This window comes from Rhinolophus sinicus, chromosome 7 (assembly GCF_057876585.1).
Source record: "Rhinolophus sinicus isolate RSI-liver-muscle chromosome 7, RSI-T2T, whole genome shotgun sequence".
Classification (NCBI taxonomy): domain Eukaryota; kingdom Metazoa; phylum Chordata; class Mammalia; order Chiroptera; family Rhinolophidae; genus Rhinolophus; species Rhinolophus sinicus.
The window spans coordinates 55,343,143-55,364,705 of record NC_142507.1 but is presented as its reverse complement, the minus strand read 5'-3'; the positions used below and the strand labels follow the sequence as shown (position 1 = coordinate 55,364,705).

The window sequence follows — 21,563 nt, the reverse complement described above, 5'->3', positions numbered from 1 at the left end:
ACCTCCTTAAGCGCGTGGTGGCAGCTGTGCTAGGCGGCCGTCCCGCGAGCTCCGAGGGGGCACCATGGGCGCGGGCCGATCCCTTTAAAGGCCTCTGGGTCTCGCCGCCCCACTTTGCCTCGCTCTGTCCCTCCCTCCCTCCCGGCCGGCGGAGGGATCTGCCGTACCCGGCGCTGCAGCCTAGCTTGGGCGGGCGGCCGGGTGGGGGCCGACCCGGCCCGGCCCGGCCGGGCCGGGGAAGCGAGGGGCGGGGCTGCGTCCCCGGGCCCGCCCCTGCTCCGGCCCCGCCCCGCCCCCCCACGGATCCTCCCATTGGCCCCCCGGCTGTCCATCACCCCCTGTCTCCACCCCTCAAGCTAGGCTGAGCTGTGCCTACGTCGGCCTCGACTCCCGGGGGCTGGAGGAGTTACCTTTGGAGCCCGAAAGGAGGAAGGAAGCAAAATATCAACACAGCCGAGGCGGCTTGGGCGCTCGGCCCCGATCCCCCGCCTGCCCGCCGGCTGCCTGCCCGCCCCCGCGCCCACGACGGGGGCCCAGGCCCCCCGGCGCCGCCCAGGGCCCGCGCGGACGCCGGCCTCATTTATTATTCCCCCGCCCAGAACTGCGGCTTCCCGGTGTTGAAGATCCCCCGGACTAGGGGCGAGGGCTGCCGCTTCCCTGCCGTGACACCCTCTCCTTGCCCCAGCGGGGCCGGTGAGTAGAGAAAAATAATGCGTCTGCCGCTTTAAGAGGCCCCCTCCCCCACCCCGTCCTGGGGCTGGGGTGGAGGGTGGTCTAGACCGTCCCCCAGAGGGGTGGGATGGGGTGGCCTTCTGGGCCGAGAGGAAGTCGCGGAGCTGGCTGTGTTTTCGTGTGGCGTTGGGGGGAGATTACATGGGGGACTGTTTGTGTTAGGGAGTCGGCTGTGGGGTCGGGGTGGGGATGGGCGGCTTGGGGGCGCGCCGGTCAGTTGGTGTCCGGGGGTTACGACGGCCTCCGAGTGGTGTGGGAAGGGGCGCCATCCTTAGAGGGGTCTCCGGTGACAGCCGGGACCGACTGACATTTTAACAGCCGGCCCTCCCTCCCTCTCTCTCCTCGCGCCGCCTGTTCCCTCCTCCTTGGCCCGAAATGGTGCAGAAGGGGGCCTGGGAGGGCGGCGGGAGGGTGGGGGCGGGGGGAGCCGCAGCTGTTTGGGAAGCGGGGGAGGGAGGGGGGGATGTTGTTCAGATGACACCGAGGTGGTGGGTTGGGGTGTGTGAGTGTGTGTGTGCCTGGGACTCATGTTTGGCGGGTGCCTGTGGAGTTGGGACGCGGAGTCACCACGGAGGTGGGCACACAGGACCCTTCCTTGGGACCTCCTAGCCCTCTTCCGAGACCCCTGATCTGGTTTGTCAGGAGCCCCAGCTGGAGAACCCCCGGCCAGAAGTTTGCAGCTGTTCAACATCTGGGCAAGAGTTCTCCAATCCCTCTCCACCTATGGCAGGCTGAACTGGGCTTGGAGTGGGGGTCCAGGGAGTGGGGTGGGGGGCTTTTGGAGACTGAGATGCATCTAGTCTCTCTTCCCAGTGCCAGCCCCATCCTGCCAGTGTGGGTCTTACAGAGATGCGGGGAAAGGGGCCCCCTCCCCCAGTGATTCAAACTGACCTCCCCACAGCCACCTGAGGTCTGGTGTGAAAGGAGGGCTCGTGGGGGTGGGCAGGCTCCTGGCCACTGGCTCGGTTATCCCAGGTTTGTCCTTCCGAATGGGAGGCCCTGAGTCCCCTTAAGCAGAGCATTGTTGAGGGGTTGGGGGAGGGCACTGTGGGTGGGTCCTGTGTCCCCTTCCTGTGCTGAGCCCCCCTTTGAGGTGTCCTTATAGGCCTGGCGTCTTGGTTGGGGGGGTGGCCCTCCCCCACCCCCTCAATGGGTCGCCTAGGCAGTTCAGGGGCCAGCCTGTACTATGGGAAGTTTGCCGTCTGGGGCAGTGACCTTGGGCTGCTCTGGCCTGGAGATAGGAGGGGAGCACAAGATTAGGTGTTTTCAAGTCAGGGAGCTGTCCACCTCCCACTCCTCTCCCAGCCCCCCGCATGGAAGTCTCAGTAGCATCAGAAAGGCACATGTCAGTATTCACAGATGTCCACCCGCCCCAGGTCTCAGCCTGGCCGTCCCAGCTCCCACGGCCTGCCTGGGAATGAATTTCCTTCCTGTGGTTTCCCAGTGTTGGGCAGGAGGTGGGGGTGGGGTGGGATCCATGTGAGGGTGGCTGAGGACCTGTTTCTGTGAGGTGATGGGGACCTGGAGCTTACGCTTTGCTCTTTTCCCACTTGCCCCAGCACAGGCATTTGAACCCTTGACTCTCAGTGATCATGTTCTCTTTGTGGTAACTCTCCTGCCCCCAACACACCTGGGGTGTGTGTGTATGTGTGTGTGTGTACATGTACAGTTTAAGGGGAGGGGTCCCTGGTTTCCCTGGGGAAAGGAGGAGCTTTCACACACACTCCTTGAGAGACCAGAGAGGTTACACTTTTCGCCTAAGACCACACAGCAAATCTGTGTCAGAACTTCAGTTTAGCTGCCACTGTTTCAGGCGCAGCGTCATGCGAGGGAGAGACCATAGGAAGGAAGACACAATCCTTGCTCTTGGAGGCCGTGGTCAAAGGGGAGAAGCAGGGCCAGTCAGAGAGCATTATAACCCTAGTGTTGGGGGATGGGCGTGGGAGGCTGGGCTGGAGCTTCTGTCTGCTGCACTCAGTGCCTGGAACAGAGTGGTGGAAGGGTGCTGCGCGCTGCCGATTGTCCAGCCCAACTCTGTACCTGCCGCCCCTGGGCTGGAGGGGCCTGGGCTTTCCAGCTCGGCCCTGCTTGGCTACTGGCTCTTTTCGTAGGCTGGGAGATATGATAGTCTTTCTGGCTGCTGTTATATAATCTGTCTCCAGCAGTTTTTTCTTTTTTTTTGAAATCTTCCCTGGGTCTTTCTTGGGAGGTGTGATGGGGGAGGAAGCAGAGGGTAGACTCCCCAGGTGGGGGCTGGAGAACCAGTAGCATGGAGGCTAGGGGAGGCCTCCTGACCCCTGAGGGGACCGGGGGAAAAGAGGCCTGTGTATGGTGACCTAGCCCCTGCCAGCCTCCCCCTCTGACCCAGCCCGGGGATGGTCTCTGCTGTGGGCGTCCCTCACCCTCTGTGCGTCCTGCCAGCCCCCTCCTGGCCAGCTGGGCCCTTGCCTTCCGTGGTTGGCACTGGGTCCGGAATCTCGGTGCTTACCTTGGTGCAGGCCTGGTGTGGGTGGGCCCTGTGTCAAACACGTTGACACCCACTTCTGTATCTCTGTGGGGGCAAGGGGAGTCAGCGACAAATGGGGGGGGGTCCCAGCATTTCGCTAGTTGTATTTGGAGCCAGGCTCCTGCTTCTCTGCCAGAGGGTGGTGGTCTTTACTGGAGAAGAGGCGTTGATGGGGTGGGTGAGAGGGGCCTCGACCTCCTGGGCACAAGTCCGAGTTGGTGTTCAGCTGGGTTCTGTCACCTAGAACCTGTCATCGGGTCAGGTTCTGGGTCTGTGGCACTGTGGTGGCGGGTTCTCCCCAGCCTCTGGGACCGTGGCTGGGACTCGCCAGGCTTTCTGAGGCCAACCGGTTTGAGGCAATTACCTCCCTTTTATAGGGAAGCAGGAGATGGTCGCAGGCGGCATAGCCTCAGCATCACTGTAATCGCTGGTGGCTTTTATGAGCCAGTCATGGGTTCGGAGTCCGGCCAACTGTCTGTCCTTCTGTCCCAGTTGGGTGACTTACTCATGGGGGGAGGGGGAGGTGCTAGGTGCCACGAGCTCTGTTCTGGAAGCTTGCTGTGTCGTGGTTGCCCTGTCTGTGCACAACTGCAGCAGGCAGGATGGGGCTCAGACCTCAGGAAGAACTTCCCAGAGGAGTAGATGGGGAGAGACAGGACTCTGACTTGGCCTGGGAAAGAAGAGGCTCTCAAAGCGTTTTCTTCTTCAGTGGCTCTTGGTGGCTCTGCTGAAAGGCCTTGAACTTTAGCCTAGTGGGGATGGTGCAGTTTGGCTCCCGGAATATTTACTTTTTCTCCCCCTACCTGGGGCTGAAAGTATTCTGAGGAGAGTGTGTCCTGGAGCTGTGGGATGGCTGCCTTGGGCTCCTTTCCCCAGCTGAGGGCTGCGGGTGCTGGGTGGGCGGCCGGGCAGACTGGCACGCCCAGGTGCCCCTGGCTGGCCCCCAGCATTGACCGGCACCGTGGTCATAGGTGTGCCAAGCTCACACGCGTGTGCAGACACCCACGGAGCAGCTGCCGCCCTGTGGGGGCAGGGGCAGTGAGTGGCAAAGATGATTAAAGGATTGGAGATTGGGGATACGGTGGGGGGCGGGGGGCTGGACTCAAGACACTGAAGGGTGTGCAGGATGAGAGATGGGCTGGCTGAAGCAGGCGGGATGGAGGTCAGACTACAGACGGGCTTGTGCGTAGAGGGGCCTGGCTGACTGCCATCCCTGCCCCTACGTCCCCACCCTCCCCCACAGTCCCTCTCTGTGGCCCTGACTTTGCCTGCCTCAAGCCTCACACTGGCCTCACACTGACGGGGTGTCCTTGGATAAGTCAGCTTCCCAGATGTGGGAGGGTGTCACCTGGCCTGTGGTGATCAGAGCACCTGGGTGTTTGGGGGTTTGTCACTGCTCTCTGTTCCCCTCCCCACTCACCCTGACGAGTGCGGCCACTCTGAGGTGCCAGGGTTACATCTGAGCCCTCAGGCTTTTGGGGGCAGATGCCTGGCTGGGCGGTCCCCGAAGCCCTTTTTATTAATTTTTGCTTTCTTCTGATTTTTCCTTTTCCTGAGGCTGTGGCCACAGCCTCCCCTTCTGGGAGCCTAGCCATGCACTCACTGACTCTGCCTGGACCCTGGCAGCCTGGGGGGGACAGTTGTCCCCACTCTCTGATCTTCCCTCCCTCCTGCTTTCGGCTGGGAGGGGAGGGACTTGTCCGCCAGGCCTGCCGCTGGCCACACCCAGGCGGGACCATATTTACTCATTTAAACTCACCCTCCCAGGAGGCTCTGGGCTCTAGGCCTGGTCACTGACCTGGCTCAGTGCCTCTGGCTGGGCGCTCTGGCCACTCCCCAGGGAAGCGTATAGAGAAGGAGCTTCTTTTTGCACCTGGTCGAGGGAGCGTTACCCCACTCACCCTATTTTCTAGTGTACCTGGGAGACCAACAACTAAAACGTTTGAGCTCCTTGTGGATTGGATGAAGGATGCTTCTAACTTGTGTGTCCCTGTGTGCCAAGCTCTGTGCTGCAAACATACGAAGACTCGTTCAATTCTGTCCACACCGTTTTTATAGTTGAGGAGAATGGGCAAAGGTTTCAGTGACTTACTCAAGCTTTCCCGGTGAGGAGGTGTTCAGGAAGGGACCTGCCCTGCAGGGGGCAGTGGGACAGGAGGCCCTGGGAGGCCCCGCAGTGGCGGGAAGAGCCGGCTGGTAGGCTTCCCTGGCAGAGGCAGAGGGCTACAGTTTGGTGGCAGGTGGAGGGGAGGTGCTTGGTTTCCCTGAGGTGTTGTCCTCTGATTGAGTGCCGTGGACAGAGTCCCCTGTGAAGCAGGAATGACTGACCCTCAAGAGACCCTTCCTGGGGCCCCGTTAGTACCCCCTGGAATGGCCACATGAAATGGATGAGGAGAGAGACTGCACTCCTGGCTGCCTGGACCACGCCTTCCAGGTCCGAGGCCCGGAATTGCCCGAGCCCAGGGGGGACCCGGCCTGTGCTTGGCCCAGGGTGAGCAGGATGCACTGTGCTCAGCAGTCAGCCCACCTCTGCCACTTATTCCTGCCCGGTGACCTTGGGCAAGTCCCTGCCCAGCTCTGAGTTGGTTTTCATTTCTAGGAAAGAGACACCTCACCTGGGGACGAGGCGGTGCAGCGGGGAAATGTGTGGTGCTCAACAGAGTGGGTGCTTGGAAACTGGGTGCCTCCTTTCTTAGGACCTGCCTCCTGAGGCAGCTGCCCAGCCAGAGGGGGGCGGGGCGGGCAGTGTCCTGGGTGGGGACCCGCAGGTGTCTGTGTTGGGGGGGTCCTCCAGGCCTAGGGTGCAGTCTGTCCTCCCCTGGACCCCCCCCCCCGTCCTGGTGGTCTTGGGAGTCTGTGTGCAGCCCTGCCCGCCCCCATCCAGCCGTCTCCCCGTCTCAGAAGCCCTCCACACCAATCCCTGTGGCTGCACGCTCACCCTGCCGGCAAATACTTGGGGTTGAGGGTTGGGGGAACCAGAAATTAGAGAGCTCATCCCCAAACCTCAAGGGAGCAGGTGTGGGGGGAGGAGGGGCCTGTCTCTTTCCTGGGTCCTTCCAGTCCAGGTGGATGGGGTAGCACGGAGGCTAGGGGACAAGCAGATGACCTCGAACCAGCAGCTTTTCCCCTGGAGGCATGGGCGCTGTGTTTGCTGAGGGGTGATGGGGGTTGACCGAGGAGGGCCTGCTTCAGGCCTTCCCGGACACGACCGGCCTGCCCTCCAGCCCCCACAGCTGCCTGCTTCCCTGCTGACTCCCCTGTGCAGCCTGCCCGTGGCAGGCCCTGGGGCCCCAGCTGACTGGGTGGGGACAGGTGTCCGGGACCAGCTGCTCCCTCTTGTCTTGTCCACCTGTCAGCCTGGGGGTGGGGAGCTGATGGGGAGGGGAGGGGAGCGGAGGCACCTCTTGGCCCCCTCACCTGCTCCCTGGGGTGCGGCCTGGGTATGGAGCAGCAGGAGGATTGAGCAGCCCCAGGCAGGGCTTCGCCCTCAGAGGAAGGACAGCTCCAGACATAGCCATGGCAGAGAAGGCTTGGTAGGCAGGGGTCCTAGCTGGCAGAAATCAGAGGGGTCTGCACAGCGTCTCCAGGAAAGGGTGAGAAGCTGGGTAAGGGGCACGAGTCGGATCTGGGGCAAGTGTTTGCATAGCCGTGTGCAGGTACCCCCCCCACTGCCCGCCTGGCCCCCCTCCATCTGGCTGGGCATCTTAGCCTCACCTGGCACCTTTCCTGAAAGCAGCAAGCTAATCCTGTAAGAGCTGCCTGGCTGGCCGCCTCGCAGGCCCACGCAGCTCCGCTGCCCGCCCTCGCCTGCCAGGGGCTTAGAGGACTGTCCTTCCAGGCAGAAGGGGACCAGCCACCGCCCTGCCCTGAGCCGCCCCTTTAAGTCCTTGCTGGGTGGCTTCCCGGGGTCATGAAGTCTCTAGGAGGATTTGCTTTCCCTGATTGGATTGGCCTCTTTTGGGCCCCTGTCTGTAACCGTAGGGGGGACACCTCCCGCTCTGACCCTCCACCTTCCCTTTGCTGTGGAGTCTGAGGGCCCAGGGTCAGGCCCCTCCCCTCTCGCTGTGTGCTCACTGTCCCAGCAAGCGGGGCCTGACCTGCTTCCTCTGCTTCAGCTAGAGCACCCTGCCCCTGCTCTGAGGGTGAGAAGAAAGGGTCTTGCTGCTTTAAACGGGACAGACCACCGCCCTGGGAGAGCGTGCCCCTCTGAGACTGTCTTCCTGCCTTCTTCTCGCCCCGTTTTCCTCTTCAGCCTGCTCTTCCTTTGGCCAGGGGCCCATACTCCATAGTTACCCCTGCCCTCATTTCCACCGGAAGTCCTTCCCCTGATCTAACCATGAGACCCCCGGCTACAGTGGGAGGCAGCCCAGATCCAGCACTGGTGTCATGCTCACCCCAACGGATCGCAGGCTGACCCGCCCCCAAGGCCCCAGCTGCCACTTTCACTTCTGTCTCCTGAGACCCCAGAGGGAAGTTGGGTGGGGAGGTGGAAGGTGACACAGTAACCGTCCCAACTGCCCCCACCTCTCCTCAGCCCCCCTGTCCACTGGAAGGCAGTGCCGTGGTCGGCTCCTGGGAGGGGTGGCGGTTCGCTGGCCCGGAGGACTTCCCAGGAGTAGACGGCACTGCTGGGCTTCACTGTCTCAGAGGGCACGGCTGCCAGTGCCATGCGGTAGCTGACAAGCAGAGGTCACTGTCTGACCTCACCAGGGTGGGCAGGGGACTGGTGGTCTTCCAGTTCCCGTTGGTTGGAGTGGAATGCTGGGGCCTGTGTGTCCTCCAGATGTCCCCAGCTACCCGTGCTCAGTTGGGTGTCTTCTGACAAAGCCACTGGAGCCCCGGGACCACTTAGAGGCCCAGAACTGTGGCCTGGGGAGTCCTCTGTGGTCTGGCATGTCTCTTGCCTGCTGTACTGGGCCGTTTCCTCTCATTGGGCACTCTTGGGAGTGGACTTTGGGAATAGGGGTCGAGGTAGAAGGACCCCCCCCACCCCATCCTCCTGCTGCCCCGCCTCCACACCAAGGAGGGGATGGGGCTTTTCTGTTGGGGAGCCCCAAGGCCGCGTGGAGCCAGCACACCTCACCCTCTGAATCCTGTCCGGTAACTTCTCACAACGGCACCTCCCCAGCCCCATCCTGCCTCACATGAGTGGAGGACCCCATGGGATGAGAGCTCTGGATAGCGCCCTGGCAGGGGGATGGGGACAATTCAGGAATGCTTTCCGGAGGAGAAGGATAGGACTGGAAGCCTGAGGTTCCAACAGCTCCATTTGGGGTCCCTAAGTGCCTCGGTTTGCGGGGTGGCCCAGGTTCTGGAATGGGAAGTCGAGCCTGATGGAATAAGGTCAGAGACACTATGCAAATCCCCATGCAAATGGGCAGTCGTGAGTCATTACTGATGGGCCTGCTGGGGTGGAGCATGAAGCAGGGCTCAGGCCCCACTGGCGCCCATGACAGTGACCTTGGGCCAGTCCCTACTGAGGAACCCCAAGGAGGATCCAAGCCCTGAGGCCGACAGGCATCCCTGTGTGTGAGGGGACTGGCATGACTGAATCTGCCCCAGGCCCTTGTGTGCCCACCTGGCACCAGCCTTGAGCCCTGTCTGTTGTGGGGGTTCAGGAAATACTCCCCTTCAGCTCCCTTCTGGGGCTGTCTTCTGGCCTCCACGCTGCCTTCCCTCCTTAAGCAGGAAGACAGTGGGCCCAGCCAGGCCGAGTCTGCTGCTTCCTCTCCATGGAATCACCATCTGACCTTCCATTTGGGCCTCTGAAGAGCACGGGAACCGAGTGTCCAGGCTGGAATGGCACTTGTGTCCCTCATGCACTCTACGGACCCATTGCACTGGCCAGTGGGTGAAGCCTGGAGGGGGCAGTAACTTAGCCAAGGTCACACAGTGACTTAGGGCCACAGCAGGGGTTAGAATGCAGGTATCCAGAATCCCCGCCCAGAGCCCCCATGTTTCCCTGGGACCCCACCCACTTTGTGTCTACTAGGATTCAATCTCCCGTTGCCCCAAATTCTTCCTGAGATGTGGCTGGGTGGCTCCAGGAACTTGCAGGGCTTGGTGGGGAGGTTCCTAGGAGCCAGCCCAGAGGCCACGGGGGTGGGGGCTGGCCGCTGTCTCTGTAGGGAGACAAACACCTCGCAGCTGCTACAGGAAGGATAAGCTGGGCTGGGAAGCAGCAGAGGAGGCTCAGGAGACAGACCCTCACTGGAGAGGCATCTCCTGGGCAGAGAGCAGGGTGACCCCCATCCCAGGAGGTGTGCCAAGGAGGAGAGGGCGGGAGCCCAAGGGTGGGGCGCGGGAGAGGGGAGAGTTGTCCAGCGGAAGCGGAGGGAGGGGAGGGCTCCCATACCGGGCGCTCCTCTTGGCAAGTCCATTCCTGCCCCTTAAGCCGAGGCCGCAGTGCCGCCCGCACTTGCATTCCTAGGGCGCCTGGGACCTGAGACCACCCCTGTGGCAGGTCCAGCTTTCCTGGACTGGTCCTCCCCTCCCCCAGCCCGACAGCCCGCCCCCAGGTCCCTTGTGGGTGAGTTAAAATTAGCCCAGTGCCCAGGCTAAAAATAGCCCCTGCCCAACCCTGAGGCTGCTGGGCTGGGGGAGGGGAGTCCCCAGGGAGGGGAGGATGGTGGGAACAGGGGTTTGGGTAGTGCGCCTGCCAAACTGGGAGGAGGATGGCGTGGGGGCCTGGCCTGTGCCTTTGAGAGCTGACCTAGGAGAACTCTGCCCCTGCCGTGGGGGTGGGGGGACAGAACACGGAGCCAGGGGAGCACTGGGTGGGGCACTGGCTGGGCAGGGGGTGAGAACTGGGCGGTGGCAGGGGTGGTGAGGGGCCGTATGGCCTTGCTCAGACTTGGGGGGATGCCCCCCACTTCGGGACCAGTACGGTGTTTGTGAAGGAAGGTTATCTACCCCAGGCCTGTGCACCCTGGACCCTCTTCCTGGGCCCCATCTCTCGGCGTTCGGGGGCGGTCACTGGGTTCACCTTCCTGCCCTGTTCAGACCTCCTCACATGTGTTTGGTTAGAGGGAACCGGTCCCGGTCCCGGGGCTGCGGTCAGTGAAGGACTGGAAGGTGGGGAGCTGGGGCTGGGCTGGGAATAGCAGCGGTCCCCCGGGACCTGAGAGGGCCCGCGGGCCTTGGGCTCACCTCTGCCCACTCTCAGCACCTGCCTGCCCTTAAAGTCAGGCAGAGCCCAGAGCCTCAAGGACCGAAGTGCTCCTGGGTGGGGGGCGGGGCTGGGTCCAGCGCACCCCCGGGGCCCCCTGGCCTCTCTGCCCTTGCCCAAGGGGGACCTGCCCTTCTCTTGTCTGTCTCTTGGCTGGACTGCAAGTTTTCAGGGCGGGGATGGCGTCCTGTGGAGTTATGCCACGTGCCCTGGCTTCAGGGCCGGCTCTCGGCTCTCTTCTCTGTCACTTCTCTGCGAACCTCCCTCTCTCCTCCGGCCCTCTCCTGTCTGCCCGTGTACCACACGCGGCGTTGCTTTTGGCCTCGCTACCTTCCCTGTCTCCTTTCCTGCGTCTGTGTGTCTGTCCCCCTCTGCCACCCCCTCTGCATCTGCCTCACCCACGCCTCCTCCCTCATTAGTGAGCAGGCTGCTTGAGGCCGCCTGACTGTGGGGGTGACAGGTGGATTGGATTGTCACCCCTCCCCCAGTGCCTGCTGCTTATTTCATGCCCTGCAGCCCAGCCACAGGGATGGGGCGGGAGGAGGGATGACAGCTGTCTGCAGTGCCTCCTGCCTTCCCCGCCAGTCCACAGCCTGCGCCCCGAGCAGCCTGGCAGGGAGGGATGAAGGGCCCGCTTAATGAGAGAGCTGCTCGCTCACTGCTCGCTCGCCGTGTGGAAGAGCAGGGCTGAAGCCAGTGCCCTGTGACGGAGGCTGCTCCCTCAGCCTCTCTGGGCACCTGCCCCACTGGGACCAGCGCTGGAGTGGCCGGTGTGGCCCCCTCAGGTCCTCAGGTCCTCAGGACGGACACGGTGGGGACTGTGGGGTCGAGGGGACACAGGTACTCCCCTGACACTTGGCACTGGGAGGCACTTCTCTGCTGCTCCCCAGGAAGGGCAGCCCTGTCACAACTGCTGCTCGCTTTGCTTGGGGAGACAGCCCGGCCGCTGCCCCCGCCCCTGCTGGCCCCAGGCCACCTTCACACAGGAACTGAGATAGCATCATTCTGAAACCCGAGAATGGTTTGAATATTGCTCAGGTACCCGGAGGTGTTACACTGGGGGAGGCAGAGGCCTGCTGCTGGTCCCCTGCCCCCCCAAACCGAGACCCCCCTTGGGGTGTATTTGCATACTGTTTGTACCTCATTTGCATGTTAACACCACCCATGTGTTCCTATTGGGCTGGAGAGTGGCTTGGAGAAATGGCTGTCCGTGGGGGTCCGCTGGGTCTCCTGTTCCCTCGTTCCCTCGGTCCCCTCGGCCGCTGCTCCTCGTCCAGGGTGTTGTCACGTGAACCTGCTGCCCTGTGTCCTCTGCTCTCCATGTGCAATGGCTGCTGTGCGACCCCCTTTACTCCCTTCATTCAGCCCGTCTGCTGTCCTCTGCTCCTTCAGTCTCCAGGGGGAGGGCCCTACATCTGCTTGCCCCCACGCCCCACCCCGGGAGGTCGCCTCGCCTCATCCTGCCCAGAGAGCACGGCCCTAGGGAGTGAATCAGAATCAGAAGCAGCCAGAGACTTGGAGGGGGTACTTTCGGTTACACAGATGCTGCCAGCCCACAGAGTTACAGGTGTAGGCTGAGGGTCATCTGAGCATGAAGACCATCCTGGACACGTCCTTGTCTCCATGGCAGCCCTAAGCCCTCCCAAGCCTTGGGCTCCAGGAGAAGTCGTCCAAAGCCAGGTCATCCTAGAGGAGGAGCAGGTGGGAAAGGAAAGGAGAACAGTGGGGCCAGGGCAGGCCAGGGAGAGAAGGCTCACATCTGGAGACCAGATGCTGAGGCCGCTGGCTCCTGGCAGTTGATTAGGTAGGTGATCAGGCGGACGGCTAATTAGGGAGGCCCAGGTGTTCACCAGTCTCCCTAATTGGGTGGGAGGGACGCTTGGACACCAGCGGCCTCCACACCTTGGATGTACCAGTTCAGGGTACGCTCTGCGCACCCAGGCTCCAGCACCCCGCCTACCAGTCAGGGCTGAGTTCATGTTCTCGCCTCAGGGCTTTCTGGGACTGCACAGTGTGGCCTGGAGAGCAGGCTCGTGCAGCCTGAGTCGCTTTGCAGGGGGCTCCTGCTGGGAGAGGAGGGAGGACGGCCAAGGCAGGGCCATCTCCTCGTCTGGCAGTGCTGGCACGGAGACGGGGGCAGTGGGGAACGGGCCTGGCGACATGGGATTGGAACAAGTGCTTTGGGCCACCTTGGCGGGGAGTAGGGAAACACGGTGCCCTGAGCCCCTGTCGGGGCGCTCCGTGGGTCCCTGTGGCTTCCGTGTTCTCAGTCCTGATACCTCTCGCATCCCAGCTCCCCCAGCCTCATGAGGCGGGGGTGGGGGGCGGTGGAGGAGATCAGCCAGGGAGATGGTTGCCAGGCGACAGTTGCCTAAGCAACCCCATCCTCTCTAGCTCCATGTGCTCAGGGCTGCTCCTTAGAAGACTTTAGAGTCTCCCCCTCTGTACCAGCCCACCCAAGAGTGGGAGGGTTGAGGACTCGAGTGGCAGGGCTGGTTGGAGGGTAGATGGTGTCCAAATGGACGCGCTTCAGGCGCAGCTGGGAAAGGAAGGGTTCTGTCTCCACGGAGCACAGAGGGAGCTGGTCCTGCAGCAGGAGTGGTGGACGCCAGACCACCAGAGGGCTTCTCCCAGGGTCACACAGATGAAGCAGTCCTTCCCTTCAGCAGACATTTCCTGAGCTTCTCCTCACAGGGCTGGGGTGGCGGAACAGGCAGCTGTGCTTCCTGCCCTCACCAAGCTTCAGTTTCACGGGGGGGTCAGGCGTTACATAGACGCACAGAACTGCAATAACTTATGATGGTGATAAGTGTTGGAAAGAACAAGATACCCTGAGAGCAAATAATTGGGGGAGCCAAAGGAGTGAAGTTGGCTTGCAGGAGTGGCCTTCTGGGGGCCGCGAGCGCCAGCTGAGAGCCTTCTCTCCCCACCTGGAGGAAGACCTGCTCTTGGCATCGGCCGTGAACGACAGGGGTTACATAGTAGCAAGAATCTGCTTCTGAACAAAAGGTGGTGAGAAGGTGATAGTGAACAGGGAGAGGGAGGGCAGGAGACGCTGTGACGGCATTTACCGGTCTGGATCGGGGTTCCAAAGCCCCACCGGGGAATCCTCTTCCCCCTAAGTCCTTGCGCCTGCCCCGCAACCTCACTGTGCCCGTCTCGCTGCAGCTCTAGAAAAGACAGCCTTTGGATTGCACTGGGGGGCAGGGGAGCTGAAATCCTTGGGCTGCAGCCTTTACATGGGGGTTTGGGGTCACAGGCGAGGAATGGGGGGCTGGAGCCGGTTCTGGGCTCAGGTGTCTGCTGGGCTTGTGTTGCTGCTGTCCTAGGGCCCTTGTAGGGGGACAGGAGGAGGCACAGGAGCACCGGGAGGTGGTACCTGGGCACAGAGTGGGTGGAGGTCCTTCTGGGAGTGGGCAGGGAGCTCCCGTGCCTTCTAAAGACATCTGGACAGAGTGGAGGCTCTCCAGCTGGGCTTGGGGAGGCCCAAGGGATAGTCCTGGTAATGGGAAAGGTGGGGAGGGGCATTCCTGCTTCCTGCCAAGTGCACAGACTCCCTGCCTTCCCTCCTCCATGGCCAAGATGTGGAGGCTGAACATTAGGACCTACTGTGGACCCTTGGGGGCCACGTTTGAGTGGAGCTGAACAGGCTCAGCCATTGGGAATGGGGGCTCCTAATTACAGGCGTCTGTCATCAAACAGCCCAGTGACACCTCTGCCCAGGTTGGGTGGGAGGCCTCTGCAGTGGGGTCTTTGGAGGGAGCGCTGGATTTGCGTGGCCCGGGCTCCTCCCAGGACCCAGCCGACAGGCTTTAGAAAGCACGGGCCCCAAACCCTCCACCACCTCCCAGGAGGCCCCACCTCTCATGCACACACTCCAGGAATTGAAGGGCTGGAGGAACTCCGGGGTCACGTTGGGCCTCCATCCCACCCTGGGCCTCCCCAGCCCCTGAGGACTCACCCAGCCTGTTGGGGCACTGCCCACACCTGGCAGCATGCACCTTTCCTGGCTCCGGCTGGGCTCTCGTCCCCACGCCCCTCCCATCCCAGTGTGCCCCCGAGTTGTACAGTGCCGTCCTGGCTCTGATGGGAGACGGTGGGCCGTGCCTGGTTTATAGGCGGACTGCCTGGTGCCCGTGTGCCTGGCTGCCAGCGGGCTCCTTTGCGTACAGCAGCAGCTCTGTATGTTCTCTCGATGCTACAAGGTGACAGAGGTTGGGAAGCATTGTCAGACTGAGCTTGGGTTCTAGACTTGGCCCGTTCCTCTAGAGCAGGGATCAGCGAGCTGCGCCCGTGCCTGTTCTTATAAATCTAGTTCTGTTAGGGCACCGCCACGCCAGTGTGTGTGTGTGTGTGTGTGTGTGTGTCTACAGCTGCTTTCATGCCACAAGGCAGAGTTGAGTAGTTACAACAGAGTCCGTATGGCCTGCAACATCTGAAATATTTATTATTTGTCCCCTTGCAGAAAACAGTGGCCAAACTCTGGTCTAGAGCAGTGGTTTATGTATTTGTTTATGGCAGCAGAACCCTTTCTTCAAATAAACTCATAGGCTGAAGCCAGCGGACTGGTTGGCGAGCTCGTGGTTGTGCAGCCCCAGCCCCGCTCTGGACGCCAGGCTCCTGGGCTCCGTGAGCTGGTGTGATGACGACCCTGCTCTAGACCTGCTCTGAGGGTGTAGAGCAGGGGCGCAGACACACCATCGTGGCACCAGGCTCCTGAACAAGAACCACTGTTTTTAGGCCAGAGAGCAGCGGACAAGCCCAGGTGTCTCTACCCTGGGTGGGCTCTGGGGAGAAAAAAGGGGTGGGGTGTTTTCTAAGACCCAGACCTCAGAAGCCAGGCAACGCCACGTCCTCTGTCTGACCTGGAACCTGAGGGCAGCAGTGACGGTGTGGAAAGGGCCTGACCAGAGTCCTGGGCCCTGAGTGTGAGGTCCAGCTGTGCCTGGTGCCGCATGCCGTCCCCTCGGGTTGCCACCATGTCTTCGTTTTGAGGCTGGAGCTGACACTGCCTGCGTGTCTCGGGGTACTGTGGGCCCGGCCTGTGTACCCAAGGAGCAGGGCTGAGGGCTGCCTGGCTGACAGTCCTCTCGTGACCCCCCCCCCCCCAGGTGGCTGTTCAGAAGGAGTCCTGCAGACCATGAACTGAGCGCTGCTGCCAGGCCGTTCATGAGCACAGTGTGAGGCGAGCCGCCACCCGCCACCCAGCGATCCCCTCCCCTCCCTGGCACTGAGATCCCCGGAGAAGATGGGGAGGAAAAAGATTCAGATCCAGCGGATCACTGATGAGCGGAACCGACAGGTGAGGAGGTCCTGGGGCCCGCAGTGCAGTGAGGCAGAGCACTGACCTCTGCCTCCGTTCCTTGCAGCCACTCTGAGAGGGCTTCCTGGAGGAAGCGGGTCTGGAGGCTGCCATGGAGGGGGAACCCCCACCTCCCTGCAGCTCTTAGAACCCTGCTCTCACCGGGCTGTCCTGTACCCCTGCCCACGAGCCAGGGGCAGGCCTCCAGCGACCTCGGGACTCCCCTTTTCCACGCCCGAATCCTTCCATCTTCCGACCCCAGGGGTAGAGCGGGAAGCCCTTCTGTCCTCCCTCCCTGACCTGTCATAGTCCCCAGCACAGGGACGCGGAGGTGCTTCCATTGGAATCTGAGTCCTCTGCCTCCAGCGAGTGGGCTGTGGGATGTGTCCTGGCCATGGGATGCTGGCCTATTTCTTCCCCAGACCAGGGACTCCTGGGGACAGAGCTGTGTCACCCTGACGTGGGGGCTCCCGAGGCAGGGGCTGCGTCCAGCGGCCTGCAGGTGGGGCTCCTGGGCAGGCCTTGACTGAGCCCCACCTGGCCGCCCACTGCCCCCCTGCAGGTGACGTTCACCAAGCGGAAGTTCGGGCTGATGAAGAAGGCGTACGAGCTGAGCGTGCTGTGCGACTGCGAGATCGCGCTCATCATCTTCAACCACTCCAACAAGCTGTTCCAGTACGCCAGCACCGACATGGACAAGGTGCTGCTCAAGTACACGGAGTACAACGAGCCGCACGAGAGCCGCACCAACGCCGACATCATCGAGGTGGGCCCGCGCGCGCCCTCCCCTGCCTGCCCGCACCCCCACGCCCCCACCCGCGTGTACATCCCCACGCCCGCTCACAGACCCGGGCGTGGAGGAAGGGGCAGTGCACCCTCAGTCTCTTCACATCCCTCGGGCGTGATGTGACAGCTCTCTGTCCATCTTCCCCATCCCTCCATCTTTTGGTCTGCTCCTGCATCTGACGCTTCCTTCATCTCTCTCTCTCTGTTTGCATATCTCCTGCTGTCCCTGTCCCTAGGGCTCTCTGTTTCAGAGAGCGCTCCCATTGTGAACTGTTGAGGGATGCAGGCTTTGGGACCCAGCTCTGGCCTTTCCTGACCACGTGGCCTGGGCACATGGGTTAGCCTTCTCAAGCCTGGGTGCCCACCCATCTCCACGAAATGGGGCCAGCGCCTGCTTTGAAGGGTGCTGTGGGATCGAACGAGATGGCACCATTCTCGCTCCTCACATGAGGCACGCGTGTCCTGGGCTGTGAGCTCGTGCTGGTGGAGAGGGTCCCAGGAGCCTTCCTGAGCGAGACGGACTCAGAGATTTGGAGGAAATACTCTTCTTTTTGTATTAGAGAAAACATTTACCGTGGGCTGCAATGTAAAATTTGCATTCATTTTAACGACAGCGCAAGTGTCTGAGTATGTTTTGAGCATGCAGAGGGCAGCTTTGGGGTCTTGCCCACACCCACGAGGTGTGTCCTTACGCCGTGTGGCCACATGTGAGAAGCTCTGGCCTTGGGCTGGGACAGCATATGGGGTGGTACATGGCAGGAACTCAGTAAGTCTAGTCCCCCTGTGCTTTTCCCTCTTGCCCCTCTCCCTCTGTCTCGTGTCTGTTTCTCTCCCTCCTCCCCATCTTCTAAGCAGAGCCCAGGAATTGAGCTGGGCAACGCCAGCCCTGACCACCTTCCCCCTGGGGACGCCCAGGCACCAGCCCCTCAGCCCGTCACCCAGAACCCTCCCCACGTCTCGCCCAGTGCGTTCCCTGGGCTGTGCCCACCTTTCACCCCTCATCACACAGTGCCGTCGGAAGGGGTGGCACTGAGGGAGAGGGCTGGGGAGATGCCGGGACCCCTGCAGAAGGAGGTTGGGGAGAAGTCGGGGGTCTTCGGGAGGAATGCCAGTGCTCCGGAGAGGCAGGAGAGGCAGGCGGGGAGGCCCCTCCCCCTCTGACTGCCGTGCGGTTCCAGACGCTGAGGAAGAAGGGCTTCAACGGCTGCGACAGCCCGGAGCCCGACGGGGAGGACTCCCTGGAACAGAGCCCCCTGCTGGAGGACAAGTACCGGCGCGCCAGCGAGGAGCTGGACGGGCTCTTCCGGCGCTACGGGGTGAGCCCCACTCACGCCCCTCCCGCCCCCCCCCAGGCGCTGCACAAGAAACACAGGGAGTGTGAGAGCCCCGAGGTGGACGAGGTGTTTGCCCTGACCCCCCAGACGGAGGAGAAATATAAAAAGATAGACGAGGAGTTTGATAAAATGATGCAGAGTTATAGACTGGCCGTGAGTAGTGGCGTGGAGGACGCCCCTGTGGTGCATGGTGTGGCTTTGCCCTCGGCTGCCTCGGACCTGAGGGGGTGTGTGCTGAGCCGTGCTGGGCTGCTGGTGATTCCTGAGGAGCCTCTGACCGTGGCCCTGATAAGCCTGTGACCCTTGCTGAGACTCACTGGGAGCATAGGCCGGGAGAGGCCTCCGTGTCCCCCTCACCAGCGAGATGTGTAGATGACGTGACATCTGTACAAGACAGGAACAGACGGAATGTGCTCTCTGTCGGGACTTTTTTGGGGCCAGGCCCCCAGGCCTGCTCGGACCCCCAGGCTCAGACACTCAGGAGCATTGTTTAGGAGAGGCAGTGAGGTGGGGTGAAGCCCTGAGGGGGAGGCCGGATGGACTAGCCGCCACAAGTGAAGGAGGCGCAGGCCTTCAGCAGCCGTGTGTTTCATCTGTCCTCAGGGCCTCTAACCTGCTCCCTGTGTGTCCTGCCTGGCTGAGGACTAACCCGTCTCCACTAGGGGGCCCCAGGGGGCCGGTCCCCTCTGCAGTGGGCAGAGCCCCGCCCTCACTGTCGGGGCCAAAGCTGGACCCCACAGCACCCCCAGCAGCGTGTTTCCTTGGTGGGAGTGGCAGGCAGGGCTCCAGAGGGCCGGGCAGAGACGGGGCTGCTGGCCTGGGATGCACCGCCCAGCCCCGGAACAACTCTCACCTGCCTTCCCAGGAGAGATGGGTCCCAAGTAGGGGTCACCCTGGCCTTACCCTGACTCTCCATTTTCTGTCTAGTCAGCTGTCCCGGCCCCCAACTTTGCCATGCCCGTGACAGTGCCCGTGTCCAGTCAGAGCTCACTGCAGTTCAGCAACCCCAGCGGCTCCCTGGTCACCCCTTCCCTGGTGACGTCATCCCTCACGGACCCACGGCTCCTGTCCCCCCAGCAGCCAGCACTACAGAGGAACAGTGTGTCCCCCGGCCTGCCCCAGCGGCCCGCCAGTGCAGGTGAGCGGGCTATAGGCGGACAGCTGAGGTGGACGGGAGATGGGATGGGGACCTGGGCTTCTGCTTTCAACTGAGAGCGTCCTGGCACCTGCACGGCGTCTCCCGGCTACGTGGCTCTGCCCGGTCAGTCCCCAAACCCCGCTCTGGAGGGGGTGTCCTGTCAGCTCACGGTTCTGCTTGTCTTCCAGGGGCCATGCTGGGGGGAGACCTCAACAGTGCGAATGGAGCCTGCCCCAGCCCTGTGGGTGAGTGTGGCAGCCCTTCCGGGGTGGGGGAAGGTCCTCCTGCTCAGCGAGCCAGGGTCCAGGGACCAGGAAGGACCTAGATACAGGCGAGGAAGACCCCGGGGTCTGAACTGGAGGTCCAGTCTGAGGCTTTCCAAAGCTCTGAGAATTTTTCGTCTGTAGCAGTAATTGGTGTGAGCTGTCAACTCAGGGAATTCTGGGCAAACTGAGAGAACGGACCAACGTTTCTAGTTGGAGGAGAAGATCCAAGTTTTTCCAACTGAGAGGGAGAGTCTGGTTGGGATCTGGGGGTACAAATACATCTGGCATTGGCTGATAGCCAGTAGGCACAGATCACACATACACGTACACACTCATGCGCACACACTCTCTCACACTCACTCTCACCTGTGTAAACATTACACACTCGATGCGCACTTGTGAGCACACATCAGTAAGCCACAGGAAAGGCTGCCCCCCACACACACCCCTACCCCGGCAGCTGACAGCCCCTCCTGCCCTGTGCCGGTGTCCGGCCGGTGACTGACTTCGAATGTCACCATTGACGTCACCCTGGCATTCCTGCCATTCCCAGAGTGATCCGGGAATTGGGATGGAGGCAGGCACACACTTACAGGGCAGCAGTATGCTCTCAGGCGACAGAGCAAAGTGACACTTCTGACTGGGGTCACCCCACATCTCTGGGCCCCAGAGTCCCCCAGCTTAGCACCAGTCACCAGGCAATGGCTCTCTGGCAGTGATTGTGTCAGGCCCGGGAAATGGGAGAGGCGGGGGAATACGCTCCCTCTGCAAGGAGGGGGACCTCAGACCTCAAGGAAACAGCGGCACACACGGGCCCTCACACCTGGCACGTGGGAAGTGGTGAGGGCCCTAGCGTGGCCTCCAGCTGTGTGCCCTGACAAGTCATGACACCTCTGCCACCCTCACATTTCCTCTTGTAAATAGGGCTGAAGATACGTGCCGTGTCCTCCTCGAGGAGTAGTGTGAGCATTAAATGAGAGAATATGTGTGTGGAAGCCGCACGTAGGTTACGTGGAGCAGATGTGAAGATAGTTACTACGCTTACTGTCCCAGTCTTCACTATGGGGGTGGCTGGCTTAGCCCCCAGTGAACGGCTCACCTTCCCCAGAGCTGCAGCAGCTTGTTACATGCTCATCCTAATCGCAGTGTCCCTAGCTCGTGGCGAAGGGACCAGCTCGATCTGGTCCCTTCTGCCCTGGTTGCTCTGCCCTGGTGACCAGGATCCACTGAGGCCCCAGTTCCAGGCTGGCCCCCCTTTCCCAACCTGGGCCATGGTGTGCCCAGTCGGGGCAGGTTGTGGGGTCCAAAGGTCCTTCTTGTACATGGAGACTTGGGAGACATGGGGGAGACTTGGCTGCCAGAGGACCTAGTGGTCACTGTGACTCTTTTTCATCCTTCCCATGAACCTCGGAGCTCCTGCTACCCAGCCCCTCACACATCGCTTAGGGACGAACCCAGTGATTCTGGAGGACGAGGTTCAGGGGAAATCAGAGAGCTCCATACCCACCCAGAGCCCGAATGTGGCTCTGACCAGTGCTGGGGGACAGTACTGTCATGGGGACACTTGGCAGGGCTGAGGCGGGTCTGTGCATTTCCTCTCAGCCTCATTTCTTCTCTCCTGCAGGGAACGGCTACGTCAGTGCTCGGGCCTCCCCTGGCCTCCTCCCCGTGGCCAATGGCAACAGCTTAAACAAGGTCATCCCTGCCAAGTCTCCGCCCCCACCCACCCACAGCGCCCAGCTTGGAGCCCCCAGCCGCAAGCCCGACCTGAGGGTGATCACGTCCCAGGGAGGAAAGGGGTTAATGCACCACTTGGTGAGTGGGGTCTGGGCCGAGCGAGCGAGGGTCGGGCTGGGAGTGGAGAGTGGACGGAGGAAAGAGCTGACCTCCAGCAGGAGAGACGGTTACCTAGCAGTTAAGACTTCCCAGGAGAGCTCAGGGAAGCATGGTGGGGGAGACACCCCGAGGGCCTCACACAGGGTGGGAACGCAGAGGTCCCAGCCTTGGGGCAGTCGGAAGGGACAGAGATGGGCGAGAAGGTTCTGTGACGGGGGACAGGGGAGGTGTGCCATGACCGCAGCATGGTGGGATGAGATGACGTGGGGACGCAGCAGCTTCTGAAGTGGGCAGGACGTCCTGCTCCCACACAGCGAGGGGCACGGGCTGGCGGTGGGGGCGGGGGCGTGAGGGGTGGAGGCCAGAGACTGAACGTCCCTTGGTTTTATTTCTGCTCCCAGACTGAGGACCATTTAGACCTGGTAAGTGAGACGGGGAGAGGTTTGCTGTGGCTTTGAATTCTGGGTCAGCCCGGGGCTCTGCGGTGCCAGCATG

General features: G+C 61.9%; 1 protein-coding gene across 4 annotated transcripts in view; it reads left to right on the top strand.

Annotated features, from left to right (window-relative positions):
* The first annotated feature begins 302 nt into the window (after positions 1-302).
* The window catches only part of MEF2D (myocyte enhancer factor 2D), a 30,138-nt gene continuing 8,877 nt past the window's right edge, over positions 303-21,563 (top strand). The window contains exons 1-8 of one of the 4 annotated variants that reach the window (XM_074318998.2): positions 303-693; positions 15,518-15,708; positions 16,271-16,474; positions 17,847-17,981; positions 18,756-18,966; positions 19,155-19,211; positions 20,857-21,047; positions 21,470-21,490. In XM_074318998.2, coding sequence (XP_074175099.2) covers positions 15,655-15,708; positions 16,271-16,474; positions 17,847-17,981; positions 18,756-18,966; positions 19,155-19,211; positions 20,857-21,047; positions 21,470-21,490 — 873 coding nt within the window. In that variant the 5' untranslated portion in view covers positions 303-693; positions 15,518-15,654. Of the gene's footprint in view, positions 694-15,517; positions 15,709-16,270; positions 16,475-17,672; positions 17,811-17,846; positions 17,982-18,755; positions 18,967-19,154; positions 19,212-20,856; positions 21,048-21,469; positions 21,491-21,563 lie in introns of all 4 variants that reach the window. The other 3 variants (XM_074318997.2, XM_074319000.2, XM_074318999.2) reach the window with 3 other exon arrangements.